At 44.7% G+C, this 26,881-nt stretch overlaps 2 protein-coding genes across 6 annotated transcripts in view; one reads left to right on the top strand and one right to left on the bottom strand.

Annotated features, from left to right (window-relative positions):
• Window positions 1–1,340, bottom strand: part of TPRG1L (tumor protein p63 regulated 1 like) — a 6,105-nt gene extending 4,765 nt beyond the window's left edge. The window contains exon 1 of the mRNA XM_014522980.2: window positions 1,327–1,340. Coding sequence (XP_014378466.1) covers window positions 1,327–1,340 — 14 coding nt within the window. The remainder of the gene's footprint in view (window positions 1–1,326) is intronic.
• Window positions 7–26,881, top strand: part of MEGF6 (multiple EGF like domains 6) — a 323,257-nt gene continuing 296,382 nt past the window's right edge. For 4 of the 5 annotated variants that reach the window (XM_014523344.2, XM_025212106.1, XM_025212112.1 and 1 more), the window contains exons 1-2: window positions 7–4,947; window positions 10,631–10,765. In XM_014523344.2, the coding sequence (XP_014378830.1) occupies window positions 4,862–4,947; window positions 10,631–10,765 (221 nt within the window). In that variant the 5' untranslated portion in view covers window positions 7–4,861. The remainder of the gene's footprint in view (window positions 4,948–10,630; window positions 10,766–26,881) is intronic. The other variant, XM_014523349.2, reaches the window with a different exon arrangement.

The following is a 26,881-nucleotide window of genomic DNA, read 5'->3' as shown; positions in this document are numbered from 1 at the left end:
GGGCGGGGCCCCCGGCTGCCCTGGCCTTGCGGGAAGCATCCCGGTCTTGGGGTGTACTTTCCAGCGCTGCTTAAATTGCCCACAAGGCAGGTTTTGCAGCCGGCGGCCTAGGGCAGCCTAATTGTATCCTTCCAGTTAGCCCCCCGGGCTGACCGGCCGCCCCTGCTGTGCGGGGCTCCAGGGGGTGAAAGATACAACAGGATTTTCGGGACAAAGAAGGCAAAAAAACCAGGCCAGGAGTGACGGGAAGGGCAAAGGGTTAAAAACGTGAAAATGAGCGCGCCTGAGGGGGACACGGAGCAGGCCCCGGGCCGCGCCACCGCGGCCGCACCGCGGCCGAGGAGCCGGTGGACGCTGCCCGCTGGCGATGTGCCTGGAAACGTGCTCGGGCACGGGAGAGGCAAGCGGCCCGCAGTCTCTGGGCACCTTCCCGGCCAGAGCTTGCTTCCTGGTCAGGTGCTTGGCCAGGAGCAGGTTGACCAGGACTTGGTGGGGCCGTGGATGGGGGGACCAAAAACAAAAATGGGGGTGACATTCAACCAGATTTTCAGCCCCGATCTGGAGGTGGAGCGGCTGTCACAACCCTCCTCAAAGGCTGGAGGCGGTGGCCAAACCCAACCCGGCTTTGCTGCCAGAGGCTGCAACATTGCCATGATACCATCTATTGTGCTTTAGCGTTTGCTTCGTGCTGTGGTTAATAAGCAGTCAGGCCAGCCCTAAGTTAAGTCAAGTAATGATTGTGGCTGCCTGTGGTGAAGCGGGATGGGTTGCAGGGTAGAAGATCGTATACAAAACGAGCAATTGCCACATCGCCCGCAGGGTTACAGCTCCATAGACAGCAACACCAGAAGAATCGTAGCTGTTTAATACAGTGCTCTTCAGCCATGTGTTCCCAAGACCCTTCAAAGGTAGATAACTGTCATTATGCTTGTTTTTCGAGGTAGGGAAACGCGTGTTCACCCAGGGTCACCAGTCAGTGGCAGAATGAGGCAAATCCAAATCCCAGGGCCTATGTGTTGTACCATGTTTGGTGTGCTTGGTAGTTGAGAGAAATAAACAGTGCAAGGGATTACATACCCAGGGATCAAAATATTTAGAGAAAAAGGGGTTGTTGTTTTGTTTGTTTTAAATTCCCTGTTTGTTTGCCGATACTGTCTCGACTGTTTACCACCCCATGTTTTAGCTCTCCAACATTCATCTTTCACAGAGACATTTCATATGTTTGCTTGATGAAAACCTTTTCCTGCAACCCTTGATGACGTGAGTAGTCTGTTTCGATACAGGTGGTTGCCATGTCTTCAGTAAAGCTATTAGCTTAAGCATTACAGGACAGGCCTCATGTCCGGTAATTGCCCATGTTAGACATGTTTAAATCGAGGCCTTTTTCATCGAAATGTCCTCTCTTCTTCCCAGACGTGCCTTCAGGCAACAATCACAGTAGGGATCAACGGACAGCTACCAGCCTGTGTACATTTCCTGTCATTCCTGGAAAGCAATACGGATTCCATTTGTTACTCGCATGTTACTAGTTTAAGAGTCTGGGCCGGTTACTTGAGATCGGAGTTGGGAAGATAAGCCTGTAGCTCAGGGTGATTCTCGCTTGCTCCTGCCTCTGCAGCCCTGTCTCTGCCCTCTAGGGACCACTGTCCCCTCCAACTTATTTAAAGACTTCAAACTGCATTTATACTCCAAACACACAAGGGGGAGCTACCCACTAAAAAATTTAGCAGCCACTTAATTAGCTCTGCCTCTAATGGGTAAAGATATCTTTTGCCATTAAAATCACTGTCCTCCTTCTTGAAGTAGAATATTTCCCTGGACCTCAAGTTTCAGGGGTATTGGTTATAGCCTTGTTGAGCTAAAGATATAGGCACCCAAGGTTTTTTGGGTAAACATGATCTCTTTCATTAGACCAACTAAATAGTTGGAAATTTTGTTCTTTACAACCTTTCAGACACAGACACCGTTCTTCAGACATGGGGAGAGTGTGCTGGGGTTTGTGTACTCTCTCGGGTGGAATAGAAGCTTAAGCTAATATGCAAAATGCAGGTCTGTGAAAATGCAAATGTGTGTGGCAGGGAGAATCAGAAGGAATGGGAGTTAATGGGTGCAAGACAGGTTGGGAGGGGTGGGGAAGACACAAAAGGGGAATGTTGACAGATGATAAAATGTAGAGAAGTTACTCCAGGTAGAAGCAAGGTCCTTTTGATAATATTTTGTCCAACATTTCCAGCTGTACAATTGGTCCAATCAAAAATATTACCCAAAAACTTTCCATCTTGAATAATTATAGGGATATTATATTATAGGGGCATTTACCTAGTAAAGTTGGCATTGGAATGAGTTCAGCCCAGCAAACTTAAACACCCTTGACTTAACTTTTCCATAAACTCTTGGAGGTAAGCACTGCCTTGGAGGCCCAGCACCTCTGTTGCACTTGAAAGATGCTGCTGTAATGTAAATGAGAGAGTAAGTAAGTGTGTTGAAGCAGATCTCAGTCCTATCCGTGCACTTTGGCTTTACTGGCACAAGAATAACCTCCCCATTGAAACCTCCCCATGTCACTTGATTCCAGGAGCTAGAGCCTGGGCTATACAAGGGCAAATTGCACCATTGACTTGTTTCTGGCAGTCTCTCAGATTTCTGGGATAAAGGTCTTGTGAGAGCTGGCTGTTTGGCTTCAACCATCTTGCTTGACTCCTCTCCCTTGCTTCAGGACAGTCCTTGCTTAGGATTATGCCTGCTTCTCCCCCAGCCTCTTCCTCAGTGAATCCTTGTTTCTGACATGCATCTTTTACCAGCCAGTTCCTCACATAGGTGCTGTCTTCTCTTCTCACACCTCAGCCCCACTTCTTGGCATGAAGAGAGTCCAGTTTTCTGAAGACCCATATATCTTTGGTGCCTGTGCTGAGGCTGATCAATGCAAGACAAATGAACAGCACTGGGGACACTTTTTTGTTTTTGTTGGGGAACAGGGGCAGGGAGACCCTCATCCCACTGGGAACTGAATGGAGACCCATATCTCTTCCCCTCCTCCTGACTTCTTACACAGCCATCAGTTAAAGTCACTGCATGATTGATAACACAACTGAGCTGGGGAGGACTCTGTCCCCAGGAGTCAGAGTCTCAGTACCCTGTTTCCTGAGCCAGGCAGTCATTTGTTCAAAATCCTTCCAACACAAATAAATACAACAAGCATATGAGTGAAACTTCCCTCTAGGGCCAAAATCATAATGTTTCTTGCAGGTGGGGTGTGTATTTCTACTTGTCAAGCCTGAAATAAAAACAGGAAAGTTCTCCTGATGGCTCCCTTTGGGAGCGATGTTTGAGAAGACTGAGAACGCTTAAGGCCAAGGAGAGCGGTGGGCAGAGGGCTGCTGTGTTTGTTTGTCTGGATTTATACCACAGGAGCAAGGGCTCTCCAGGTACCCCTGTCACAGGTTACAACAATAGCAAATAAGGACAAATAAAGCTAGAGAGTAACCCTACTCCTGAGCCAGATTCTACATGCTCCTTCCCCTACACAATCCTCACCCCCATTATTTTTCCCCTCTGCAAGAGGTGCAGTTAATTAGCAGGGGACAATTAAATAAAGAAGCTCAGTCCTTCTCTTTCCCAGCAATTTGCCTGGGTTTCTTCTTTGCTTTTTCTTTTTCCCCCAAGCTTACGTTCTAATTAATTACAAGTTTAATTTCACCCCCATACCGCTAAAGCACTTCCAAAAATCATGCACAATGTACAGGCCTTTGTGAGGAAGGCACTGACCCTCCACCATCCTCATGTATGGTGTGCGTGTCCCTGTCAGCTATTAGACACAGCCACATATCTTTTGGAATAGCTGTGAGCCTTACTAGCTCTTATAGATGTGCAGGCAAGTTGGAGTCTCTGTGCTTTTTCCAGACTCATCTTTGGGGGCTGGAAGGGATGTATAGCTCTGGAGGTTGGCAGAGGGTCTTACAAAAGAACAGTCTATTGACCAGCAAAGCTAAATTTTGCCTGCTACTCTTCTGTTGCCACCCCCTCCTCTCCTTGGGGGTGGGAAGAGCTGGTGGGAGGGATTTCTGACTGTCAGCAAGAAAGAAACAAGAGAGCATGTGAATCAAAGGAACTAGACCTGAGCAAGGCAAGGGGGAAGTTTTGTGAGGCTGCTGAAATGCAGGGGAGAGAAGAGCTGCTCCTTTAGGTGCCTGTGTTGAGAGGGGGAGAGACTTCTGCTAGGAACAAGGTGGGAGCCTGGCTTAAGGTGTGTGTAGAGGGTTAAATGAAAACAGCCCGTGGCTGGGGAATTTAGTGCATCCTTAGAGAGGTGGACTTCTGTGTGCAAAGAGGAGCTCCCTTCCTTTCTGTGTGCTGGATTATCTATTGCTTTATGAAGTGCTTGAGGACTCCAAACTGAGCAAGTCCACATAGGGCTTCCCTGTTGGACAGAACCCAGATCCTGTTAAGCCATCAGCAGTGTGGGTCCTGTCAAGGCGCAAATGCCAGAAGAAGTCTCCTCAGCATATTTCAATGCTAACAAGCACAACTAAGGAGCCAGGCTTGGTTCCTAGAAAAACTCTGTGACAGCCTGTGTTCCAGTCACTTCCCCTGGACTCCAGGGACAAGAGAAACTTGCCTCAGCTGAACCTGTATGGGAGGAAATGTCCAGGAGTGATAAATCTGTTTCTCCTGTGAGCCCCAGGAAGACTCCAGCAGCATTGCTCATTGTAAGAAACAGAGAAACTGGCAACATCAGGAAATAGCAATGAGCATTTTTCTTTGAGGAACTGGAACTTGCCAGCCTGTCTCTGGGGAAAGCTGTAAAACTTTCTAGGCACCCTCCAGATCTGCCTTGCAAAGGAAAAGGGTGATAGCGGCAAGAATGGAGCTACACATGTTGGCACAATTGTTTGTTTTCACCCTGCAAGCATCTTTGCTCATCTATGGGAACAAACTGCAGCCCCTGATGTAAGTATTGAGTGAGGAGAAGAATGAGCAGGTCAGGTTGGGAACTCCATAAAGGAGAGACTGCTATGCAATGGAAACTAATCTGAATTTTTTTTTTTACCCCTTTCTAGTAAAAAATATGCAGAGAACAAAGGGGTGAACTGAAGTTTAAAATGTTTGGATTGTTCCCGCCACTTGCAAGAAGTGATTGGCTGTTTTAAATTGAGATGTAGCTATTGTACAAGCATGAGTTATAATTATGCAGGCTGAGGTGTGTTTTCCTAGCAATACTTTTTTATTATCCCCTCCTTTCTCTTTCTTACTGAATTCTTCTATGTACGTCTCATTTTTTTTTCCTTTTTGGTATTAATCCAGATGCTCTTAGCCCTGTATTTTTTTAATACAATGGTATCACTTCAGTTTGGCATGAACTTTGTGGGTCCCTTGGAAAATTTCCTCTGGAATTTGGGATACTGCCAGGAGAAGATCTCTCTCCAGGCAGCCTGAGCTCTCTTTTTTATTTATTTATTTTTGTAAGTGAAACCAGCATTATGTAATGAGCTAAACCCAAACCATCTTTCCTTTACGTTATTAACTCTGCTAGGCAGGGTCAGGGCCACTCCTGGTCATTGGATGTGTTCTGAAAAACTTGTGCAAAGGCATTTGTTTTGTGTATGTAAAAGATTTCATGTTTATCTCCCCAGGAGTTGCGGGTCAGGATTGCTGGTTGAGATAGGAGAGATGAGATGTGTGCCAGTGTACTCTAGAAAAGAAAATGCCAGGGACTGGGAAACATTGAATCTAATTTAGAAGTATAATTCCCCAAAGGGCACTTCTGACAATACCCTTTAGACACAAAGCCACTGTTTGGTGCACACAAAACCGCTCCTTCTCTGCAATAAATTACTCCAGAAACATTGCTGCTGCCAGCATCATTCTTGTGGTTTGTTTCGGTTTTTCCCTTCTGGCCCTGCAGACAACTGAGAGGTAAGGCATGTGTAAGCTAATAGCAGAGGACATGGGGGCAGGGAGGGGGATACTATTCTCTCATCAGTAGCAAAGTCAAGTTTTGCTGGTGGTTAAATGGGTGAATTTGGTGCTTTTTGAATAGGGAGATGCCAATAAAGTCATAACAGCTTCCTTGGCATCTGTCCATCGGGATTTCGGATTGTTATATTGGTAAACCAACATGTGTAAAAGCTTTACCGACTGAACAGCTCTGTAGCGGCCACATGTGGGAACAACAAGGAAGGATTTTAAGGCAAAGCTGCTGAAGGAAAAATGCCAATAATTGAAAAGGCATTTTCAGGCTTTCTGTTACAGCACCATAATTAAATGTCCTGGAGCAGTAAAATGCCAGCTGGAATCTCACTCTTCTCCATGTTGGAGTTATTGAGTTTGACTTCTGCTGTAGAAACTACTTTTTTGGTGAAAATTCACAAGGCCTTTTAGGGCACTTTAAGCACCAGAAATAGAAATAAATTAACACATTCCTCCTAAATCTCATCCATTCGTGAACAAATGTTAAAAGACTTAAAGCACAGATTCTTATATTCATTAAAGTGTAATCACAGGTGAAAAACTACAAGTAAAAACATGGCATCTCCTTAGGAAGTAGAGCCTCTTTGTGACTGAATTGCACTTATTAGCTCCTTTACCCAACTAGAGTATTTACATGCCTGGGCTGTAAAAGAGCGGGCGCCTCCAGGAGAGGGTGAAATGGAATGGATGCTGCCTTGGCAGCATTGACAAACTCACTGTTTAAGGTTAGTGCCAGAATTGTTATTTCTGATGGTGTCAGAAGCAGAAACCTCGGGTGGAGTTGGCAACAATGACACTTAGAAAAATAATCTGTTAACCTATAAATAAAGTTTGTATAGGGTGGAAAAACTGTGACTTAGTGGACATGGCCTCAACCCTATCATTTTAAAATCCAGGCCAACAGGAAAAAAGCCTCCTCTTTGACTCTATCTTGGCTTTTGTGACTACTTTTCTTAAAAGTCTCAAGGTGAAAAATATACCTGTCAGCTTAATGGACAAGTAATTGCTGGATCTTTCAAACAGGCTTTGTGGTTCACTTTGCCTAGAGGTAGAAATGCTCATGAAGTGTGTTAGCTGCTAGGAGAGGAGCTTCTCCCTAGGGAGACAGCAGGGAAAAATGCCTGTTCAGACCAGGTGCTTGTTTACCTCATCTTTTCAAAATACCTTTCCTCCCCACAATCAGAATGCATAGGCAATGAGAAGGCCTGCGTACGCTTCTCTGAAAAAATGCATAAGAATCACATTTCCTCTTTTTTCCTCAGTGTCAATAACTTTACTGGGTCTTTACCAGGCAAACCTGGATGCTCCTGGCCAACATCACATCACTTTTCAGCCTTTTGACTCAGATCAAGTGTAGCTCCTTAATCTATAGCTATGCTGGATTCTTTGTGAGGGGAACTGTCCCGTGGTCTTAAAGTTGATAGATTCATTGATCTAATGCAGATTTCCTATCTTAAGCTACTGGTCCTCGAATTCAGGAAAAGGGTCCTGGTGGTGACCAGCGTTGCCAATGAATCAAACTGTTGTTCATTCAGGTCCCTTTAATGAAAAAGAGGGAGTGGTAAAGGTAGCTGAACTATAAAAGATATATAGGATGAACACATGTTCTTGATTCTCCTTCTTTCTCATAATACAAAACAGTTTTGCAATTGAAAGTAACAAGGGAAAACAGATTTTTCTACAAGATGCTTAGTTAATATGTGGAACTTAGTGCCACAAGATTTCATTTTGAGTCAAGAGCTTAGCATGATCCAAAAATGCTATAGGTACATACATGGATAATAACAGTCAGAGAGAGAATGAAAGTAATAATGGAAATAATCCCGTCTCTTCAATGGAGGTTATAAAGAACCTTTCTCAGAATGTATTGCATGGTTGTCCAGTAAGTTGTTTTTAACTTTTTCTGAAGCATCTGGCAGTTGCCACTGTAAGAGATGGGAGCAGGGGTCCCAGTGGATTGGATTGGGGATGGCAGTCCCCAAGAACTGAAGAACTTTGAAATCGGATTAGAAGAAAAAAATGGAAATGGGCACAACAAAGAAGTGCTGGTATCCAAGGAGATTTAAGTATCATTGGGTCTTCTTGAGGATAAGAACCAGCTGGAATTGGTTAAAAATAATTCCAATTGATGAACTGGAATTTTACTTTAAAAAGTGGAGCGGTACAGGATTTACGAAGTGATTCAACCTCCAGTTTTTAAAAAGCAAGGAACATAAGAGTGAACCAGAGCAGGGCTTCACAATAGTGGAAAGTCACCGTTTTTTCCTTCGGTCGTGAAATCAGATAACCGAATATTTGTACCCGTGCCCCAGAAGCACCGTCTCAGCTAGAATGCTCAGAAGCATTGCAGCTCACAGCAATTTGTGTGATTTTTGGAAAAAGATGCTATTCCATCGGCCTTCTGTGTTCAATATGAGGCTAGAAACATGCTCCATAGGCTTCACGGCCATCATTTCGCACAGCAGCTTTAGTATAACCCTAAAGCCAGCCAGCAGGAAGGGCTACAACAGGGGGGAGAGACATCCTTTTCCCAGCAGGATACAAAGCAACTAATTCCTAAAATAAGCTCAGGTTTAACCAGTCTGGCAAGAAATAATTCCAAACACAGAATCAACATTTCCCTCAGAAAATGTTGAAAACATCAAAACAAAGCTCAAACCCTCTCTCTGAAGTACAGACCTCCCACTGCTTGTGGCCACTCAAACAGCCTTACAGTCATAATAATGAGGCTGCAGCTTGTTTATGGATCAGCAAAGACATTCTCAGCTTTTCACTGTTCAGAATGCGCAATTCCAAAAATGCCTCTCTCACTTCCAGAACCTGTGTTAGCAATGGAAATTAAAACCAACTTCGGAAATGCTTCCCCGCTTTATAACGGATTGGAGAAAATGGCATTTTTCACTGTTTGGCAGCAACTGCATACTGCCCCCCCCATGTGTTAGTCAATGCTGTTGTAGCTTTAATGAACAGCAGCTGATAAAGGCCTTGCTTGATGGACCAAGAGTTTGAGCTTGGCTGGCAAATCCTAGATGCCTGTCTCTCCTTTCAGAAATTAATCCCAATAGCTTCTGTTCAGTGCCAAGGCACTCTGGAAATGTAAAACAAACTTGACAGTAAAAAAAAAAATATTTTTTTTTTGTGGGGAGAGGGAAAAAGGAGATCAGAAATGCCAAACTGGGGGCACTTGATACATGCAAAGGGCTTATTTGTTAGCATTTGGGAAGCTAAAATATTTTAATCTTATAATCATTTGTTTGCAGTGCACTAAGACATTTTGTAGTTTGTGTGAGTTCTTGATATATTTGCTTACTAATCATCATCTCTTTAAAGCTGCTGATTAATTTTATATGTTCCATAACTTTTAAAAGAAAAATGCACCTTACTTGCTTGTTCTCTTGGTTTGAGAGCTCACAGAGTATGGAGCCTGCAGGGAGTAAGCTGGGAAATGTGTTTGGAAGTAGATTTGTCTGTTATTGTTTCCGTTTTGACTCTCCTGGCAATTCACTTGATGAAAAATGATCTTTATGAACCTAGTGGCCTAAAAGGATGGATTGAAATAATGTATGCTTTTTTTCTGGCCTGCCGTAACTCTGATTTCCAATAATAAGAACTTTAACGTGCACAATTGAAAGAGGCTTAATTTTTCTTTTCTATTGTGAATCTATAACGTGGCAGGATGAAGGCTTGTTCACATCCTGACAAATGTTGCATTCTGACCACTTTAATATTCCTCCTATGTTTCATTTGGAAGCAGAATATTTTACTTCCTTGGGAGCATCCCGGTGAGATCACTTCCTGGCTTAAATTGAGCCATCAGGTGTATTTGGTGCCAGAGGTGGCTGCACATCTCTGGTTCGTGAGGGGCGTAATGATATACATCCCCTACCAACCTCGTATTGTTTATTTTAATCAATTACTGGTTAAATCTTATGAAAGAAGGGATCCTTGCTATAAAAGTGGAAAGTTTATTAATAGTTTATTTAATTTCAGTGGAGGTGATAGTATAAAAAGGTGTTACTTTATACTTTTTGCTACATGCCCACTTCTGTACCTGAAAATGAAATAAAATGGGGAAAGGTTGCAGGGCAAGCGTTGGAACATGATACCAGGAGTCCTGTTCCTGCCTCTGCCAGTCTTTGGACTTTTGTTAAGATCTTGCTTTTTCCATATCTCTGCTTATTCATGTATAAAATGCTGAATGATCTGTAACTCATAGAGGTGCCATGAGGCTGATATGATTCTCAAAGGCCTTTGATATTCAGATGAGATGAAGACATACAAAATGGTCATAGTTTTGTGTGATTTGGATTGAAATTACAGGAAAAAAATGTCAGGGTGCTCAGTTAGTGATGTATCTTGCTTCAAGAACATTACATCAGTGATTCATGATCTGAGTTGCCTCCCTGTGGGGTTCCGGGAGGAGGTTAAGAGGTTGTATTTGACATAAAAAGCCCTTGATAGCTCAAGACCTGACAAGCTGAGACCATCTCTCTCCCCAGGCCTCCTTTATAAATAATATAATGGAGTAGATAAATATTGTATAAATATCTTCTGAGGAAAAATTGTAGGCCTCTCACTTTCTCTTCCTTCCTGAGCTGTCAATATGTTGTGGTGCAGCCCCAGCAGTGAGGAGGTTTAAAGAATGTCTATTCTTCTCTGACAGGCCAAACGTTTGTACAGAGCAAGAGCTGGCAATTGTGGGGCACCAGCAGCCATGCGTGCAAGCCTTCACTCGGATGGTCAAAGTGTGGAAGCAGGGCTGTGCAGGACGTCTGTGGTGCTTGGGCTATGAACGAAGGTAGGTGCTCCTTCCTCAAGCTTGATTCTAAGCTGTGTGGAATGAACATGAATTCTTTCTTCATAGTGAAAATGCAAATCAAACTCATTTTGTTTAAGCCAGAATATGAGCATGGGTGTATAAGAATGAGAGCAAGATGGACATGCAGACCTGCACAGCTAGATCAAAGTATTGACTTCAAGTTCATGGAGTCCTGGAGTGGAGGAGCGTGACGGGATCAGTGCCCAGGGGTGGCTGTGATGCCCCCTGGTGACCACTCAACCCCTGCCCCAACTTCAGCTTCCCAGGGCACCCTCCCTTTCTGCCTCACTTGCTATGCCTTGATATTATTTATAAGAATTTGCGAGGCTGCTCCCGGGGCCCCAGAGTGAGCTCAGTCTAGCTCAGGGGTGGGCAAAATGTGGCTCGCGGGCCAGATCTAGCCTGTCAGCTCGTTGGTTTAACCTGCAGCTGCCTCTGCAGTGCTCCACATGGGGTTGAGCCGTGCCTGCTCCCACCTAGGCAGCCCACGCTGTGCTCCCACCAGCCGCAGCCAGCGCGCAGCTTCTGGCAGGGCTATTCCCAGTGCAGCTGCAGCCAGCCGGATGTTCCTGTGCTCCCCTCACCTCCAGTGGGAGCCACTGGGCTGAAGCTTCCCCCACCCTGCCCACCTGGAGCAGCACAGCAGGGGCAGGAATAGGAGGAGGAGCGGCCACTGGAGGTGAAGGGAGCACAGCAGCATTTGATCTGCTTCAGTTGCACTGGGAACAGGCCCACTGGAAGCTGCGCTCTGACTGGGGCCTGGGCCAGTGGGGCTGTTCTGCTCCCCTCACCTCCGGCTGCAGCTCCTGCTGTGCTGCATCACGCCACTCTGGGTGGGGGGAAGCTCCAGTGGGAGGTTCCTGCCCAGTGCATGGAGATCCAGCTCCAGCTCGTGGTCACCTTCTACCCACTCTGCCTGCCCGCCCGCAGGGGCTGCTCATCACACTGGGCAGGCAGAGTGGGTGGAAGGTGGCAGGAGCTAGAGCTGGGGCTCCATGCACTGAGCAGGATCCTCCCACTGAAGCTTCCCCCTGCCCACCCCGAGCAGCGTGGCAAGGGCAGCAGCAGTGGCAGCAGCGGCAGCTGGAGGTGAGGGAAGCAGAACAGCCCTGCTGGCCCCAGCCAGCATGCAGTTTCTGTTGTGGCTGCAGCCAGCTGGGTGCTGCTCTGCTCTCCTTGCCTTCCAGTGACAATGTGAGCTGGCTAGCTGCAGTCACACTGGGAACAGCCCTGCTAGAAGTTGAGTGTTGACCAGGCCTCAAGCCCGGGCTGGCGGGTGTGCATGGGAGCACTGCCCTGGCTTTGGGCGGGGGGGGGCATGTAAAGCACTGCAGGGACAGCTGCCGACTGGTCAAGCTCTGCTGCACGCACCCCCTGCATCTCCCCTCACCCCTGGCTGGCTCCCAGGCAGCCCCCCCTCACATGCACACATGATTCCTCTATACACCCGCGTGCACCCCTTGCCACCCCTGTCTCCTCTCACCCAATATAGATTGTTAAACAATCCCTTCAGGGCATTCAGTTTCCATTGACATTAAATCTACAACATATTGAAACCACAGTCGCATCTGATATGTTTAAAAAAATGATGATGTAACATGCTTCTTTTGCTAGTGGACTTATTATTATACTCTAGTATAATAAAGCAATAATACAATAGTGTTTTAAAATATTTACACTTTTAAGTGGGAAAGGCATAAAGGTAATTATCTATGGCTATAAAAATATAGATCAGACTGGGTGTACTCCTGTTCTCACTGAAGACAAGAATTTTGATACTGATGTTGATAGGGATAGGACATGGCCAATTTAGTTTTGATACTACCCTCTTCCAAAGCAGTGAAAAATGAACTATGCACCAAGAAGCCACACAACTAGGTTTAGATTAATGTGTTGTAAGAGTAATGACTGCCCTAAACAAAGAACTGCAAATTAGTATGTGTCTGTGTATTTTTTAAACTATTTTGTCAATGAAAAGGAGAGCTTTGGGAATTTCAGTTATCTTAAATGAAATTAGTTCTCAAGAAGACACAGGCAGACCAATCAAACAGATGTAATAAGTGAGTCAAATATTAAGTCTTGACTTGGCTTGCCACCTTGCCATAAAGGTCATTGTTTTTACTCATTTTAAAAATCAGTAAAATGTGGGTTTTGAACCTTTTGAAACATGTTCATAGATTGATCCCAAGTCTTAATATTTCTGTCTTTTGTTGAACCCACTGCTTTCTTCTCAAAATATACTTTCCATCTAAGTGAGGTATTAGCTGCAGAATTCTGTACTGCCAGCACAGTTTCCCTAGCGCCTGTTGCTGCCGCTGGCAGCAGGGGCGTGCAGTGGGGAGGGGGGCGGGGAATCCCATACCCACCCAGCCTCATACCCCACAAGTATCACACACCCACACCCTGTCTCTGCAACTCCCCACATATACACACTCCAACATATCCTATTGCCCCCACTCCTCCCACACTCCACCATACACACCCCCCAACCCCAACCATACCCCACACACAGTATACAAGAGTAAGACTTCATTTTTGAGTTATTATGCAATCACCTCTATATGCAATACGCAAACAAACCATGACAAAAATATTTTTTGTAATAAATTAAAAATGTGTTGTACTAGGTGTTTGCCTTCTAGTGTATAAACTGTTTTTTCTGGTTCTAAGATGGCAAACCCCTCTCCCGAAAAAGAGTATTTCCAGGGGGCAAAGGAAGAGAGTTCCGGTGGCAAAGGTCAGGGGATAGGCACAAAACTTCTGGTCCCAAGATGGCAACCAGGGGGCAGGGCTATCCTTGTGGCTCTTGACAGCTCACCAAAACTTATTAAGCGGCCCGCCCGCTGAAATAATTGCCCCTCCCAGTCTAGCTCAACCTTGCCCCTGAGACACTACACTGTGGCCCTTCTGGCCTATTAGCGCCTTATGATACCAGTTGCCGTATGGGCTGTTTGTGGCTTCCTTCCACTCCTTCGGCCAGACCTAAGCTTTCGAGTTGTCACTTTAAGTAGTCCACTGGGCTCTCTGGTCCATCTGTTAAATACTCTAGTTAGCTGGCTGGGCCTCTGGCCCTGGCAAGGCTATTTTTCCCTGGGCCTCTGGCCGTTGTACTCTGATCAGCCCACTGCACCTGTGGCTCTGGAAAGATTTTTTTTTTCCCCTGGGTCCCTGACCCTAGTTGAGCTTCTACTTCTTCCACCAGGCTTTAGCCTTCATGGCTTAACTCGCTATGACTTCCATCCTACTCTCAGGGCCTTAGTCCTCTTGCCTTGGCCTAGTTCTCCCCAGCCTTCTGGGGTTCCTGACCCATGCTTTGGCTCATTCCAGACCAGGCTATTTTAGGCCAGTCCTAGCCCTTATTCCTCTGGGTCCCTGACCTCTCAGCTAGGCTTTTTGACACTGTCCTTAGCTCTTCTAGCTTCAACCTAACTCATTACACCAGACTCAGCTCCCAGGATCCCTGATGCCTGACTAGGCTGCTTCTGCTTGCCTTGGCTCTCCCAGCTTGGTCTGCACTATCCTGTAGCCCTCTGGGTCTCTGACCCCACGCTATTCTACTTGTTCAGGCCTTGGCTCTCCCAGCCTTGGTCTGCGCCAGCCCACAGCCCTCTGGGTCCCTGACCTCAGGCTAAGTTGCCTAACACTGAATGCCCTGCCAGGCACTCTTCCATAGCCTCTACACATTTCCCATAGCCAGAACCCAGTCTTCCAGTTAACATAATTGGAATGTAAAGATAAGCACAAAGGCTGTGCAACACAATCCTGCTCACACTGAGTCATTACTTTCCCACAAGCTGTAAGTCCCACTTGGCTCTTTCCTTGTTGCTCTCTGGGACTGCTTGGGTGTTGGTCAATCTGTCTCCTGCAACCATCTCACTCAGGAGATCCTCTCTATGCAGCCTATAGGGCTAGACCAGGGGTGGGCAAAATGCGGCCCGTGGGCCAGATGCGGCCCACCAGGCCATTCTATCCGGCCCGTGTGGCCCCTAAAAAATTTAGAAAATTAATATTTATCTGCCCCTGGCTGCCTGTCATGCAGCCTTCAATCACTTGTCAAAACTCGGTAAGTGGCCCTCTGCCCAAAATAATTGCTCACCCCTGGGCTAGACTGGTTCCTGGTCTTAGGCACTGGCTTTATGTACCTCCAGCACCCCACCCCTTCCTGTTCAGTGACTCTCCAGCCACCTACATGTAACCAGCCTGCCTTTCTCTGCTGTGGCTCAGCTGCTCACAGATTCTACTTCTGAGCTGCCTAGATGTCTGCCCCTGAGCTGCTACTTCTAGCACCTGGCCTTTGCCCAGGTGCTGGCCCCATGTAGCATGGGCAACTGGTGCCTCCCGAGTCTGGGGGGGCATCAGATTGCTGATGGGGGTGGGGTCCCCCAGTGGCTGATCACTGAGTCCGGAACAACCAGCAGTGAAACCGGCAAAACTGGAAGAGCACTTCCAGGGGGTGCATGGCCTATCTCAGGGGGTGCACGTGCACCTGTGTGCACCCCCTATATATTGCCAATGCCATGCAGCAAGCTCCCTAGATAGTCTTCCCCCCAGGTGTAACTCATACCTGGGCTGCTACTGGCTTGCTTGCTTCCCAGCAGCTAGCCCTTGCTCAGCTGCTGGTCCCATCGAGGAAGCTTAGCCTGCTGCAGCATCCCCGTAAAGTAGGGTGAACATATATCCCAGAGTGGTTGGGACAGTCCAGGATTTCAGAGGCCAGTCCCAGCTGGTCAGTGAAAATTAAAACAAGCATCCTGGGCACAGAGTATGGAGCTGTGAAGAAATAGAAAAAAAAAAAAAGTAGCTAATTATTACCTCACAGGTGATTGTTAACATCTGTGAAGTAAAGAACAAGGGGTCATTAACAGGCTATTGACTCCCCCCTCCAGCAGCAGGGGCAGGGTCCTGGATTTCACATTGAAATCCTCTGGCTTCCTGTTACAAGGGGGTGAGGACTGCTGCCAGACACACTGTCACCTATCAGAACTCTTTCCTGGGATGCATGAGCTATGGCCTGAAAATCTACCCCATGGTCAGATTAGTATGAACTGTGGGGGTGTTTGCCTTCCAGTGTGGGGTGAACTGTGGGGGGTGTAGCCTTCAACCAAGGACCTCTTGAGTGTGTATTGACAACATTTTATAGAAACTAGACAGACTGCCGTGGTTCCCCTACTTTACCTGTGGCAGGCTAGGGTGTTAGGTCTATATTGTGTCAGGGTTGACGGTAATCTTTATGTAGAGTTTAGATTATGCTTTGGATAGGGATAATCCTGCTTCACGCATGGGGTTGAAGTAGGTGATCCTTGGAGATTCCTTCCAACCCTACTTCGCTATGATTCTGTATGAAGGACACTGGTCTTAGAGGCTGGTGTCTTCTCCAGGGATTATAAAAGAATGGCTAGGGAAGAAGGTAGTATAAGTAGTGTACTCGATGGTTACAGAGGGGAGCAGAAGACATAGGCTCCTCCTCCTTTTTCAGTTCACAAGAGGGAGTGGACAATAAGAAATGTATAAGCAGTACACTAGTGGTCATAATATGTGTAACATGAGGTGGGGTTTATATGAAAGGATCTGACAGAAGGTTCAGTCACCATTTAGCTGTACTCTAATTGCTGCAGCTTACATGATTTACTTATTTTTGATTTCATGTTGCAGTTTTGTTCCCAGAGAAGATGGTGTTTGTATAGTGACCTTCGCCGAATCAGAAAGCCATGTTCACAGAGCTGTGAAAACAAGGACCACAGATTAGTTATCAGTTGCGTAGCAGTTTTATTAGACGTTTATCTAGCTAAACACAACAGGGATTTTATGAATCCTTAACTGGTGCCCTGCTTACCCCCTGGTTCACTACTGCAGAGCATAAGTGACTGGTGCCTCCTGAATCTGGGGGGCCACGTACAGAAGCCGCCGACGGCAGCGGCCCTGTCAGGGGAGGTACCAGCCCTACCGACAGCATCAGTGTCGACTCTCGGGGGGCACCGTCCCTGTGGGGGGGGCACATGCACCACCATGCACCCCCTACCAGTCGCCTATGCTGCAGAGGTCTCTTCTGCATGTTTTGGCAAGGGACCGAGTATAATGAAGACTTGATCTAAATTGGAGTCTTTGTGTGCTACAGTAGCAGTGAAACTTATTGAGTATACGTGGGCTATGTGTCTGTGGCATAAGGCAGAGTTGTACTGAGTTAGTGCAATTCTGCACATGCTGGAATAAGCTCTGAGAAGCTATTGCACCATATGTAGCTCTGCATTGATGCAGCTATGCTGTTTCTGGCTTGGGAAATGCATGCAGAGCTGGTCGCGGGTGCTTCAGCCTGGCACTGTGATGCATCTTGTGTGTGTGTGTATATATATACATGCTTTTAGTGCTGAGACACTTGAGACCTTCAAACCCTCAGTACATAAGCGCTTTTGGCTTTGACACAGGTTAGCCACTGCGGTTAATTGTTTCCACTTTGCTAAATGTGTATTACATCTGTTTCCTGTGATCATGCCATGCTTTTGAAATTAATTAAAGGCATCACACATCATCCCATCCCTCATCTTCAGAACAGAAGAGTGCAGATGTCTTTGTGAAGTTTTATAGAGCTCCTGAAAGCAATCACTCACAGTGCAGGAGTTTTATTGCGCATTGTTAAAAATCAAATGGCTCAGGAAAAGACAGAATTTTTTCAGGAGGGGAAAAATAGTTCTTTGGCCAAAAACATCCAGCCGGATTTAATCATGATGAGGCTGAGCATATGGTGCCCTAATCTGTTCTGACCAGCCAGTATCACGTCAGGAAGCTCAGTTCTACATCCTACTCTGAGCATGGTGAAATTTTGCGCTGTCAGCAAGACCCTGAAAACATAGGTGCAGGTTTTGTGAGTTAGAGGCTGCAATTTACCTGGTTAATGGGGAATTAAGAGAGCATCTGTCATTTATCAGGGGATTAGCGTGGCATAGATCACAATGGGCCCCAGACTGGTTGCTCCTGAAACTCAGTTACCAACAAGTGATCAATAATTAATCACAGTAAGGCTGTTTTGGGTTGAGGAATCTTCTGAAACCCTCCGTCCTTTTCCCTTCCTTACTCAGATCCAGCCCTGACCCTTCATCTAGCTCGGGTACTGCTTCAGCTAGAGCCTGCAACCACTATTTCATGTGCTGTGTAATGATGGGTGTTGGAGTCTAGCACTTCTCTCTGCAGAAGGAGCAGGCACTGTTTGTGCAGTCCTCCCAATCTCTGCTGGTGTAGGGGACCCTGCATATTGTAAATTGGCCACTGGCTCTTCCCACGTTAATGACTGAAGTGCAGTCGCTCATTGGGAAGATTAGCAAGGTCTGACCTATAAATCTATCCCACAGCCCCTGCTATTTTGGTAGTACAGTATAACACAAATACACTGCATAATAAATTCCAGGTATCTTATTTTATAGAACAGTATACACTTCAGCTTTCTTATCCATTGCGGGAGAAGCTATTAAGATTTCATGACATAAAAATTCAGTTATGCTTTTTGTATTCTCTTATCTGCCTCCTGGTACAATGTTCTATGATGCCAGTGCTTTCTCAGGCTCCTTTAAGGGCTCTTGCACACACAAAAGAAATCCAGTAGGAAGCCTGAAATTGAAAGAGTATATGATAAAAATCTCCAAGGCCTTGCTGAGATGGTGTGAGGGGGCAGTTGTTGCAGCAGGCTTTTCCAAAGCCAAGCAAAGCAAAGGGGTGAGGGCCTCTGCCAGGCTTTATTCTCATTAAAATAGAACTCACTGGCCTGCCTCTGTTAGACTGTAGTAACCAAGTCGGCAGTCAACTTTAAGGTCATTGAACCAGGAATACTACCATGGAGAGAACACCTCTTCCTTTTTATAGATGATGCAGAGGACTGGAAAGAAACTGGGAGTACCATAGAACACAAGGCATTTTATTGTCCGTGCCTATCTGGAAATTTGGGTTATACTCTGAAAAATGACTTTAAATTGACATGGCTGTGCCCAGGCTTATTCACAAGAATTGTAGATCTAATGTATTAACAAGGCAAGGGCCTCGTCTGAGCTAATGCTATCACAAGCACACTCTGGGACTTTTCATGCTCTTTACATACTTTCTGCTTCTTGCATTACCAGCAACGCATCTGATCTTAGGTAATAGTTATGCTGACAAGGTATGAGGCAGATTGGATTCTAACTCACTTTACTTCTTGGTATTTGCTCCAGCAGTGCTGCTCACAGGAATGAAATACTTGATTTTGTAATTAAATTGGCTGAGTATTTACTCTTTTTTTTTTTTTTTTTAAACAATATACCTACCTCAAGAGTTTAGGCATGTGGAAGTTGGTGAAAAACACATCGCAAAATGATTCTTTATTCGTATGTGGTTCAGTGCTCTCCCTCTAAAGAAGTAGCTGTCCATGCTACTTGTAGCATGCATGCAGCAGGTTGGTCACCTCTGCTCTAAAGTCTCCACTCTTGCCACAGGACTAGGGGTCTACTTAAATCACAAAGAAACTAAACAATTTTCATGGGTTGGTCACAGTGTAAATAGCAAATTCCATGGATATTTCCTGCATGTGCTCATACAAGTAGTACAACAAAATAAATTATATGTAGAGTTGTACAAAAAGTTTAGAAATACTAATTTATGCTTCTCTTAATAAAAATGATTAATTTTAGTTGTTAAATGCTAGCATGCAGTATCCACCAGTGGTAGCAGCTGACATCCTCTGTCTCTAGTGTGAAGAATTGTCCTTATACCGATATTGCATGTTCTGCATCCACTAAGTTGGTTGGAATTGTAAAGCAGTGTTTTGCCAAGATGTAGAGATGTGGAAGCTGATCAGAAACAAAATCTCAAAACTCAGTTACATTTGGAGGCATCTGTCATTCTTTGACAACATACATGTAAGCAGCCTATTCATTGTCATATTCTTTCTGCCATCCAGAGATTGATTTAATTTTAGCTGAGGGTCAAAACTAAGAAAAGGCACCTGATTTGGGTAAAAAATGTGAACAGCACTAAAAAAGTAGGCAGCTAGTTATTTAAGTTGAGGTGGTAGTGACTGATCGTATTTGTGGTACTGATTTAACTTTGCAGCTATTGCCTGGAACAGTTCTTGTCTGCATTGGTTTTCAGTTTGACAGTCTAAAAGTTGTTGTGATGCCATGTCTTCAATACAATTTATTACATCCATCAGTTTGTTTTGTGCTTTGTGAATCAAAACCTGCAGACTTTCAAATCACGCTAGAAGCTCCATGAACCAAATCACGTTTTCAGCCCCAAACTTAACTCTATCTTCAGTGTCGCCCTGTTTTAAGAGATTACGTAGTTTAAGCATATGCTGTGTGCCAAGTGTGATTTCAAGCTCGTTGCACACACATTGCTATTAGTACTTAATATTTTTTGCATGGTAATCTGCATTAAACCACAATTTCCACCTTGTAATCGCTGGTTCTGCCGGAAGTCACACAGTTGAATTTAGATCTTCTCTTTGATTGGTGATGGACTCCTATATCAAAACCTATGGCCTGAACAATGTTTGAATGCTTTTTAAAAGAGGAAACCAGTCTATCCACATCAGGAAAACATGTGCACCAGATATCACTTACTAAAGAAAGAATGTGTGCTTTTCAGGTAACGTGAATTGCATTGGGCATCATTCCATGGAGCACATCAGAAAAAGCTTTGCACATATACACTGCATTACCAGAGAGAAATGCTGAGATCTTGTTAAATTCTAAGCCATAGTTTACAACAGCCTTCACTACAGCTTGTGCTACAGTTGAAAAATTTACAGACGTGAGGTGATCCAGGCCGGCTGTATTTGAAAAACAGGCAGGCTGCAGTCTTTCCAGCTCCCAGGTGTAAATAAAATGTGGAGTCACCAGTTATTATAATAACTGCAGTTATTCTAATATTCTAATTATTGCAGAATAACTGCAATAAATGCAGTTATTCTGCGCATTTGTTGTTTTGTCTGCTACAATTGAAATTGAATCATTCTGCCAATGCAGATTTTGTAGACTGAACGTGAAAAGCAGTTACTTTTGGTAGATAATCCTGGCAAAATTTGTTTGCACATGGGAAACTGCCAGCATTTGGTATGTATTTTGTTTTTTTTACGTACTCCCTTAGTTTCAGGTTATCAATTTTTTCCAAAGGTATGCTGGCAGCAGTGAATGCCTCCACTAACACAAATGTAGTTTCTCTTCTTGTTAAACTGCTTTTAGTGGTTCTTTTAAAAATTGAGGACACTGTCATTTGTTTTTTGTTCTGATCTGCAGCCTCTGCAGAAGTCTTTACTTTTATATGCAGTTCAGACTCTAAATGGCATTCAGTGGTGTTTTTTCTTGATACATCTAAAGTCATGTTGCAAGATGAACGAAACAATTTATCACCATCTGAATGTAAGATTCCTACAGGGAACTGTGTTGCACAGTCCTGAGCTCAAATGTATTTAGCTTTATATGATTTACTTTCAGTCATTTTCATACTTCAAACTACTGTATTTAACTTCTTAAAATATGTTGCTGAATAATCATTTCACTCTACCTTAGTGACTGGCACCTTCACTTAGTCTACATCAATGCAAGAAGCCAGGAACTCTCAACCACATGATCTATGATTGTAGTGATATCATCGCATAATTTTAGATGCAAGTCAATTGCCTTTGTATTGCAGTAAGCAGTAGGACAGTCTAAAACAGCATATTATATGAACTATACACTTTTGTAAATTGATTTTGTGGACAATCCCATATTTGGTGTTTTTTGTGAAATCTGCAGAATCGTGTCTTGAATAGACCCTTACACAGACACTGGAGTAGATGTACCATTGGCTTAACCCAGTTTGGCACTCTTATGTTATCATGATGAAAGAATGCTTTCGAAACACTAAGCACTCTTCGCCCATACAAACACAAGATCTCTCTGCCCAACCTTCCCAGTCATCCTTGCTTGAAGCCTGGAGAGGTTTTGCAATGCATCCTGCCACTCAGTGAATTCAGCCTCAGTCAGACCAGCAGCAGGAACTTGTTTCCAACCTAAGGGTTGTACTCTTCTCCTCAGATCCTAGGAGCTATCAAATCTAGGAACTCTGAACCTGTGTGTCCCAGCTGATCTCAATTGCTGCGGTTTAATGGGAGAGTGCCCAGGATCCAAATCATTAAAAGCCATGATGGGTTAAATCCAGTACCTCTTAGAACTGAAAAAAGCTAATTTTTAATAATCATTATGCCCTTACCATAGGAAGTGCCACAAATCACATCAGAATCTTTACTCTTTGCTAGCTGTTTTTTTTTAAAAGTGATCTCTAGTGGCATCCACATTGTAATAGTTCAGTCTGGTACTGGGCTCCATGCAGACATACTGTAGAAGAGTTGCTTTTGGCACCATGATCATATTTTTGACTGACAATACTAGAAATCAGCTTGAGCTGGAAATCTCTTTTTTGGGGTTGTGGGAAGGCTTGAAGAAAATGAATGCATTTCCATTTTCTCTTAATCTCATCAGAGCAGAGACTGTTGAATAAAAAATGGTAGGATTAGCCAGAGCAGTTACTACACAGAGGTGCAGAGAATGAAGCCAAACCATGAAAAGTCAATCAAGATGCATCCTCTGATGTTTAACAGCATCAAAACTCTCCTCCTGAGTAGAGTGTAAGACAGTTTCAAGCAGAGCTTTGAAGATGGGCTCTGTTCTGAGTGTAGGTCATAAAACTGAAAATCCTAATATTTTCCCTTTTTTGCACTTTAACAGTTCTTATAGGGAGTTCTCATATTGTCTTTATGAATAGAAGATGTAACTCACTTCACTGGCTGACTCCCTTTAGCATTTTAACCTAGGTCTGTCTTTTCTAGGTCAGGGGTATAATATATGGGCATTGGTACCAGAAGCCTATCTGAGTAGGTATGAACAAACAATCAAGGACTATCAATATGTGAGGTTATGGATATATGTAACACTTAGACCAGTTTAAATACAGTTTAAACCTGAAGCAGACAAGCAGTCTGTTAAATCAGTTTAGAGCTGCCTGGAAGAGTTAAAAAGTGTGCCTAGAAAAATCAAGAACTCTTTTAAACCAGTTCACTATGAAATGAGTCAGTGTTACATGTAGGTACCAATCATTCTGTGATGTAGGGCACCTAGTCACATGATGGACCTTGGAGCAGACTTGATTAATCAAGTCTGCTACAAGTCTGCTGGAGCATGCTAATTAGTTAAAGCACCTCCCCCCCCCGCCCCCACTCCAGAGCACATGTATAGACACCCATAGGTCTGGTATGTCCACTAGGCATACCACACTACATCACTCCTCACCCCTTCTCTCTTCCCTCCACTGTAATTGGCCACTCTGATACATAGACAACATTTTACTGTTGCCCTTTTTATTCCCCTCTTTTGTTGGAATTTTTTATTAATGAGCTCCCTTGCACAGCTTTCTCCATAAAGCCTATATTTTTAATAGCCAGCTGTGTCCTTACTCACTTTTTGATTGCAGCCTTTCATCATGCCCCTCTGCCCCCAGCCTCTGGACACACAAAAAATGTGGGTCTAAACTAAAGATTTGAAGGCTGAAATTCACTCTGTGGCAATGGAAACCTTTTCAAATGGTCTCGATGGTGGAACTGCTAAATGGCATCTTCAGCATGTTTTGCAGTAGGTCAGCTGATAGGTGATCTTGATGGTGCCTTCTGGCTGTAAGTTCTGTAAATAGGCTGCCATGAGTAGGCTCCCTTCCAGCTGATCCAGAGAAATAAAATGCAAGGTTTGTTGGAGTAAAATGAAATTAGTGCAAGGTTGCTGTCAGCAGCTCAGCTGTGGTCTTCAGCTGCTGTTGGCACTGGGATACAGAGTTTGTTAACAGCAGATACGCATCAGTGATCATCTTGGTAACCTTGGAGCACCCCTGGATGAAGCCATGAGCTTGGCTGCAGATGGAATCAATTAAAAGTAATGGGCTGGCACCACCAGAGAAGCTAAAATCTCAGCCCGGAGATGTGGTGATGGGTGTGATGGAGGTGCATCCAGAAGGTGCCTAACTGCTGTCATGACAGTAGTTGACTTGACACTTGCTTTGGTGCAGAATCACAGGGTTTTCTTATAAAGCAAGTGTCATGAAGTTTAAAGGAGACCAAATTCAGCCCTGATATAAGCAGGTACAACAGCTCCCATCAGTAGACCTATACTTGCTTAGGTGCAAGATGATTTTGGCCTTCGGTAACCTAAGTGCAATAGTTTGAGTTGATAGGTAGTGGGCAGCCTATCGGTGTACTGAATAGGTGGCTGGTGGGCCAAAATCGGGAGCAGGGAGATCAACCTGGAGGTGCTGGTTGTACAGGGCAGCACAAATGCTGGGTTCTGAGATCCAAAATAAAACTCTTGCCGTCTGGGCAGCAGCCCCTGTTATAATAGGGTAGAGCCAAGCATAAGACCATTGTGTAACTTGATTCTTTCCTTAACTTTTCTTCTACTTTTCCCCACCCCCTTGAAAAGTGATAAGCCTGTTTTTAAAGACCCATCTGGAAAATAATTCCAAGGAAACATCCTGGACTAGAGACAGCTTTTAAGTCTTGAGTTTAAGGAATTTCTCCTAACCTGTAATTGTCTGTAATTATCGTGGTGATGATATCTATGTAATGGTAATATAGCAGGAAACATAGAGTGTCTCTGTGACTGTGTTTTGAAGGAGCACTTTGAAATGGTAGTTGCCTTGTCTTTTGCTACTTCAAAGCCTGGGAATTCTCCAGTCGCAACTGTCCCTTTTTAAATTCTTTGATGCCAGATTTTTGACATTTTAAATCAAGGGACTCAAACAACATAATTTTACTTTGTGCTCTATTAGGAATATCCATCCACTCTGGAACAAAAAGCTGCCTTCTGCCTCAGAAGAAACTAGAGATTCAAGTGCAACAAACCTCTCAGCCTTTTTTGGAGAACATTTTAATTTTGCTCGGTTCCTGGCTGATCTATACACCCGTCAGTGGCTTGCAGCCCTGGTGAAATGTGCACCTGGATAGTCCCACCAGTCAGAGATCTCTGCTTATCTCCAGCAGATCCAGCATAGGCAGCACCAAACACAGCTTCCCCCGGTGACTTCTTGGTGTGTACCAGCCCTCATCTGGAGTGACCATGGCTAGAAATAGGTGGAGAGTTCTTTCTAGGCCCGGTCAGTCCTTAGCCTGTACCCTGCTTACATCTTGCAAGAATCTAGCTAGTGGGTCTTTGAAGTGTGCCCTGCTTATCAGGAGCAGGGCAGAGATGCACCAACCTGACTTATGGTTTGGCTAGCTAATTTGTAGGCCTTCACAGACCCAACATTCTGGGAAAGAAGGATCTTCCCCCTTGTGTCAGTGCTCAAAAATCAGGCCCCCAGAGGTAGCTGAACTCTAACAGGGACCTAGGGGTGACAGAGAGCAGAATTTAGCCCCTACTGTTTTTTTAAAAGCATTTAAAAGCCTTGGAAAACCTTACAGCAGCTGGACTCCATAGCATATCTCTTCATTCTTAATGTCTTGGTAGATGCTTCCCATTGCCACAAATTTGTTCTATTAGGAGGAAGATCTGATGCCAGGTTCCTTTGAGCTGTACAGCTGAAGTCAGCAGAGCACATGGTTACTGCATCTGTCTGAGCATTTCGCAGCTTCTTTTTCTCCTGCTGGAGCTGCTCCATTTGGACCATGCCCTGACAGCCATGGGTTCAGGAAGACTATTAACAGCCTCAGGCTCTGATATAGAGGACAGGGCTGAACTTGGCTGCAACTCCTCGGAGCTCAGGGATGTGACTAGGAAAAATGCAGCCTCTGCTCCCCAGCACAGGTTCAGTGGTGCCATCTGCTTAATGAGGGGCAGCTGTCAGCAAAGCTGAGCCGAGACTAATTTAACAAACTGCAATGGTAGTGCCAGGCAGCCAACCCCTGGAATTTCTGGCCGTGTTCTGGGGACATTGCAGGTACAGAGAAGTTCCTGTCGTCAAGCCTAGAACTCCAGTGGACCTGCTAAATTGGAAGGATTTTCTCTGGATCAGAATCCAAGGGCAAATTCATTGTTTTGTTCCCTTAGGCTTCTTCTGAGCTAGGTGGAACATTGAGACAGTCAGCTTCAGAGAGCTTTCTTCTGGCTCTTGGATATTGCTACTAGTGGAAGTATTTATTTTTGTTAACATTTGTCTCTGTGCCCAGAATATCGGATTGCCACGCTTTATACAAACCAAAACAAATGATACTTCACGCTAGGAAGTACACTATCAGGAGCAGTCGCATAGTGACTGGGGCTTGGGTGGCAGATAGAGAAAACACATTAAATTATCTAGTCCCTTGTCATTTCTGATTCTGCTGTCTTTCTGATTCTGTTGGTGCTAATATGTGGGTGCCTTAGGGCATGGCCCTTGTGAACTAACCTGGGGCTTGAGCTCTGAATTTTGTTGCCCTCAGGCTGGGCTTGGAAAGGTTAACAGAGATGAGATGAGGTGTTTCTCCCTTGCGGCTCCTCTGGACATTGAGAGATCTTTTAAGGGCAGAAGAGAACCCAAATTCAGTGCAGAACTTCCTGCTTTATTAAGGTTTATTGATTCTGATATGAGCATAAAAAGCGCCAGATTGATGCTGGGCAGAATCCTTATCTAACCAAAGCATATGAAAGAGAGGTGCTTTGCCAGTGCTGTTCAAAAGAATGTTTCCCATACCCTGTATCTTGATCCTGAAGTTAACCACTTGCTGCAGAGCTGGTATTTTATCCCTTCTCCTCCTCTTGGGAGTTATTGGGTCTCCTTACCTGCCTTTACCATTCCTCTGAGCAGTGTCTGCTAATGCAGTTTCCCAACCAATGGGGGTGGGATGTGAAGGTCGTGTAGATGGGACTTCAGCTCATTTGAAAATTTCAATTAATGATTAATATAATACTAAAATGCATGTAAACATAATAATACACTTCTCGGGAAAAGTGGGGTTTTGTTTTTATCATGGTGGGACCAGGGTTTTTTGACAAAGTGGTTGGTGGGACATAAGGTGCAAAAGGTTGAGAACTGTTGTGCTAATGGACATGCTGACAAGTAGCAGGAGTTGAACTGGGTAAAATATTTTTTCATTTTCCCCCACATGCCCTCCCCATCTTAAGTAGCAGG

The sequence above is a fragment of the Alligator sinensis genome, unplaced genomic scaffold (assembly GCF_000455745.1).
Source record: "Alligator sinensis unplaced genomic scaffold, ASM45574v1 scaffold366_1, whole genome shotgun sequence".
NCBI lineage: Eukaryota > Metazoa > Chordata > Crocodylia > Alligatoridae > Alligator > Alligator sinensis.
Note: the sequence above shows the minus strand (reverse complement) of the source record. Positions and strands in the feature narration are given on the sequence as shown.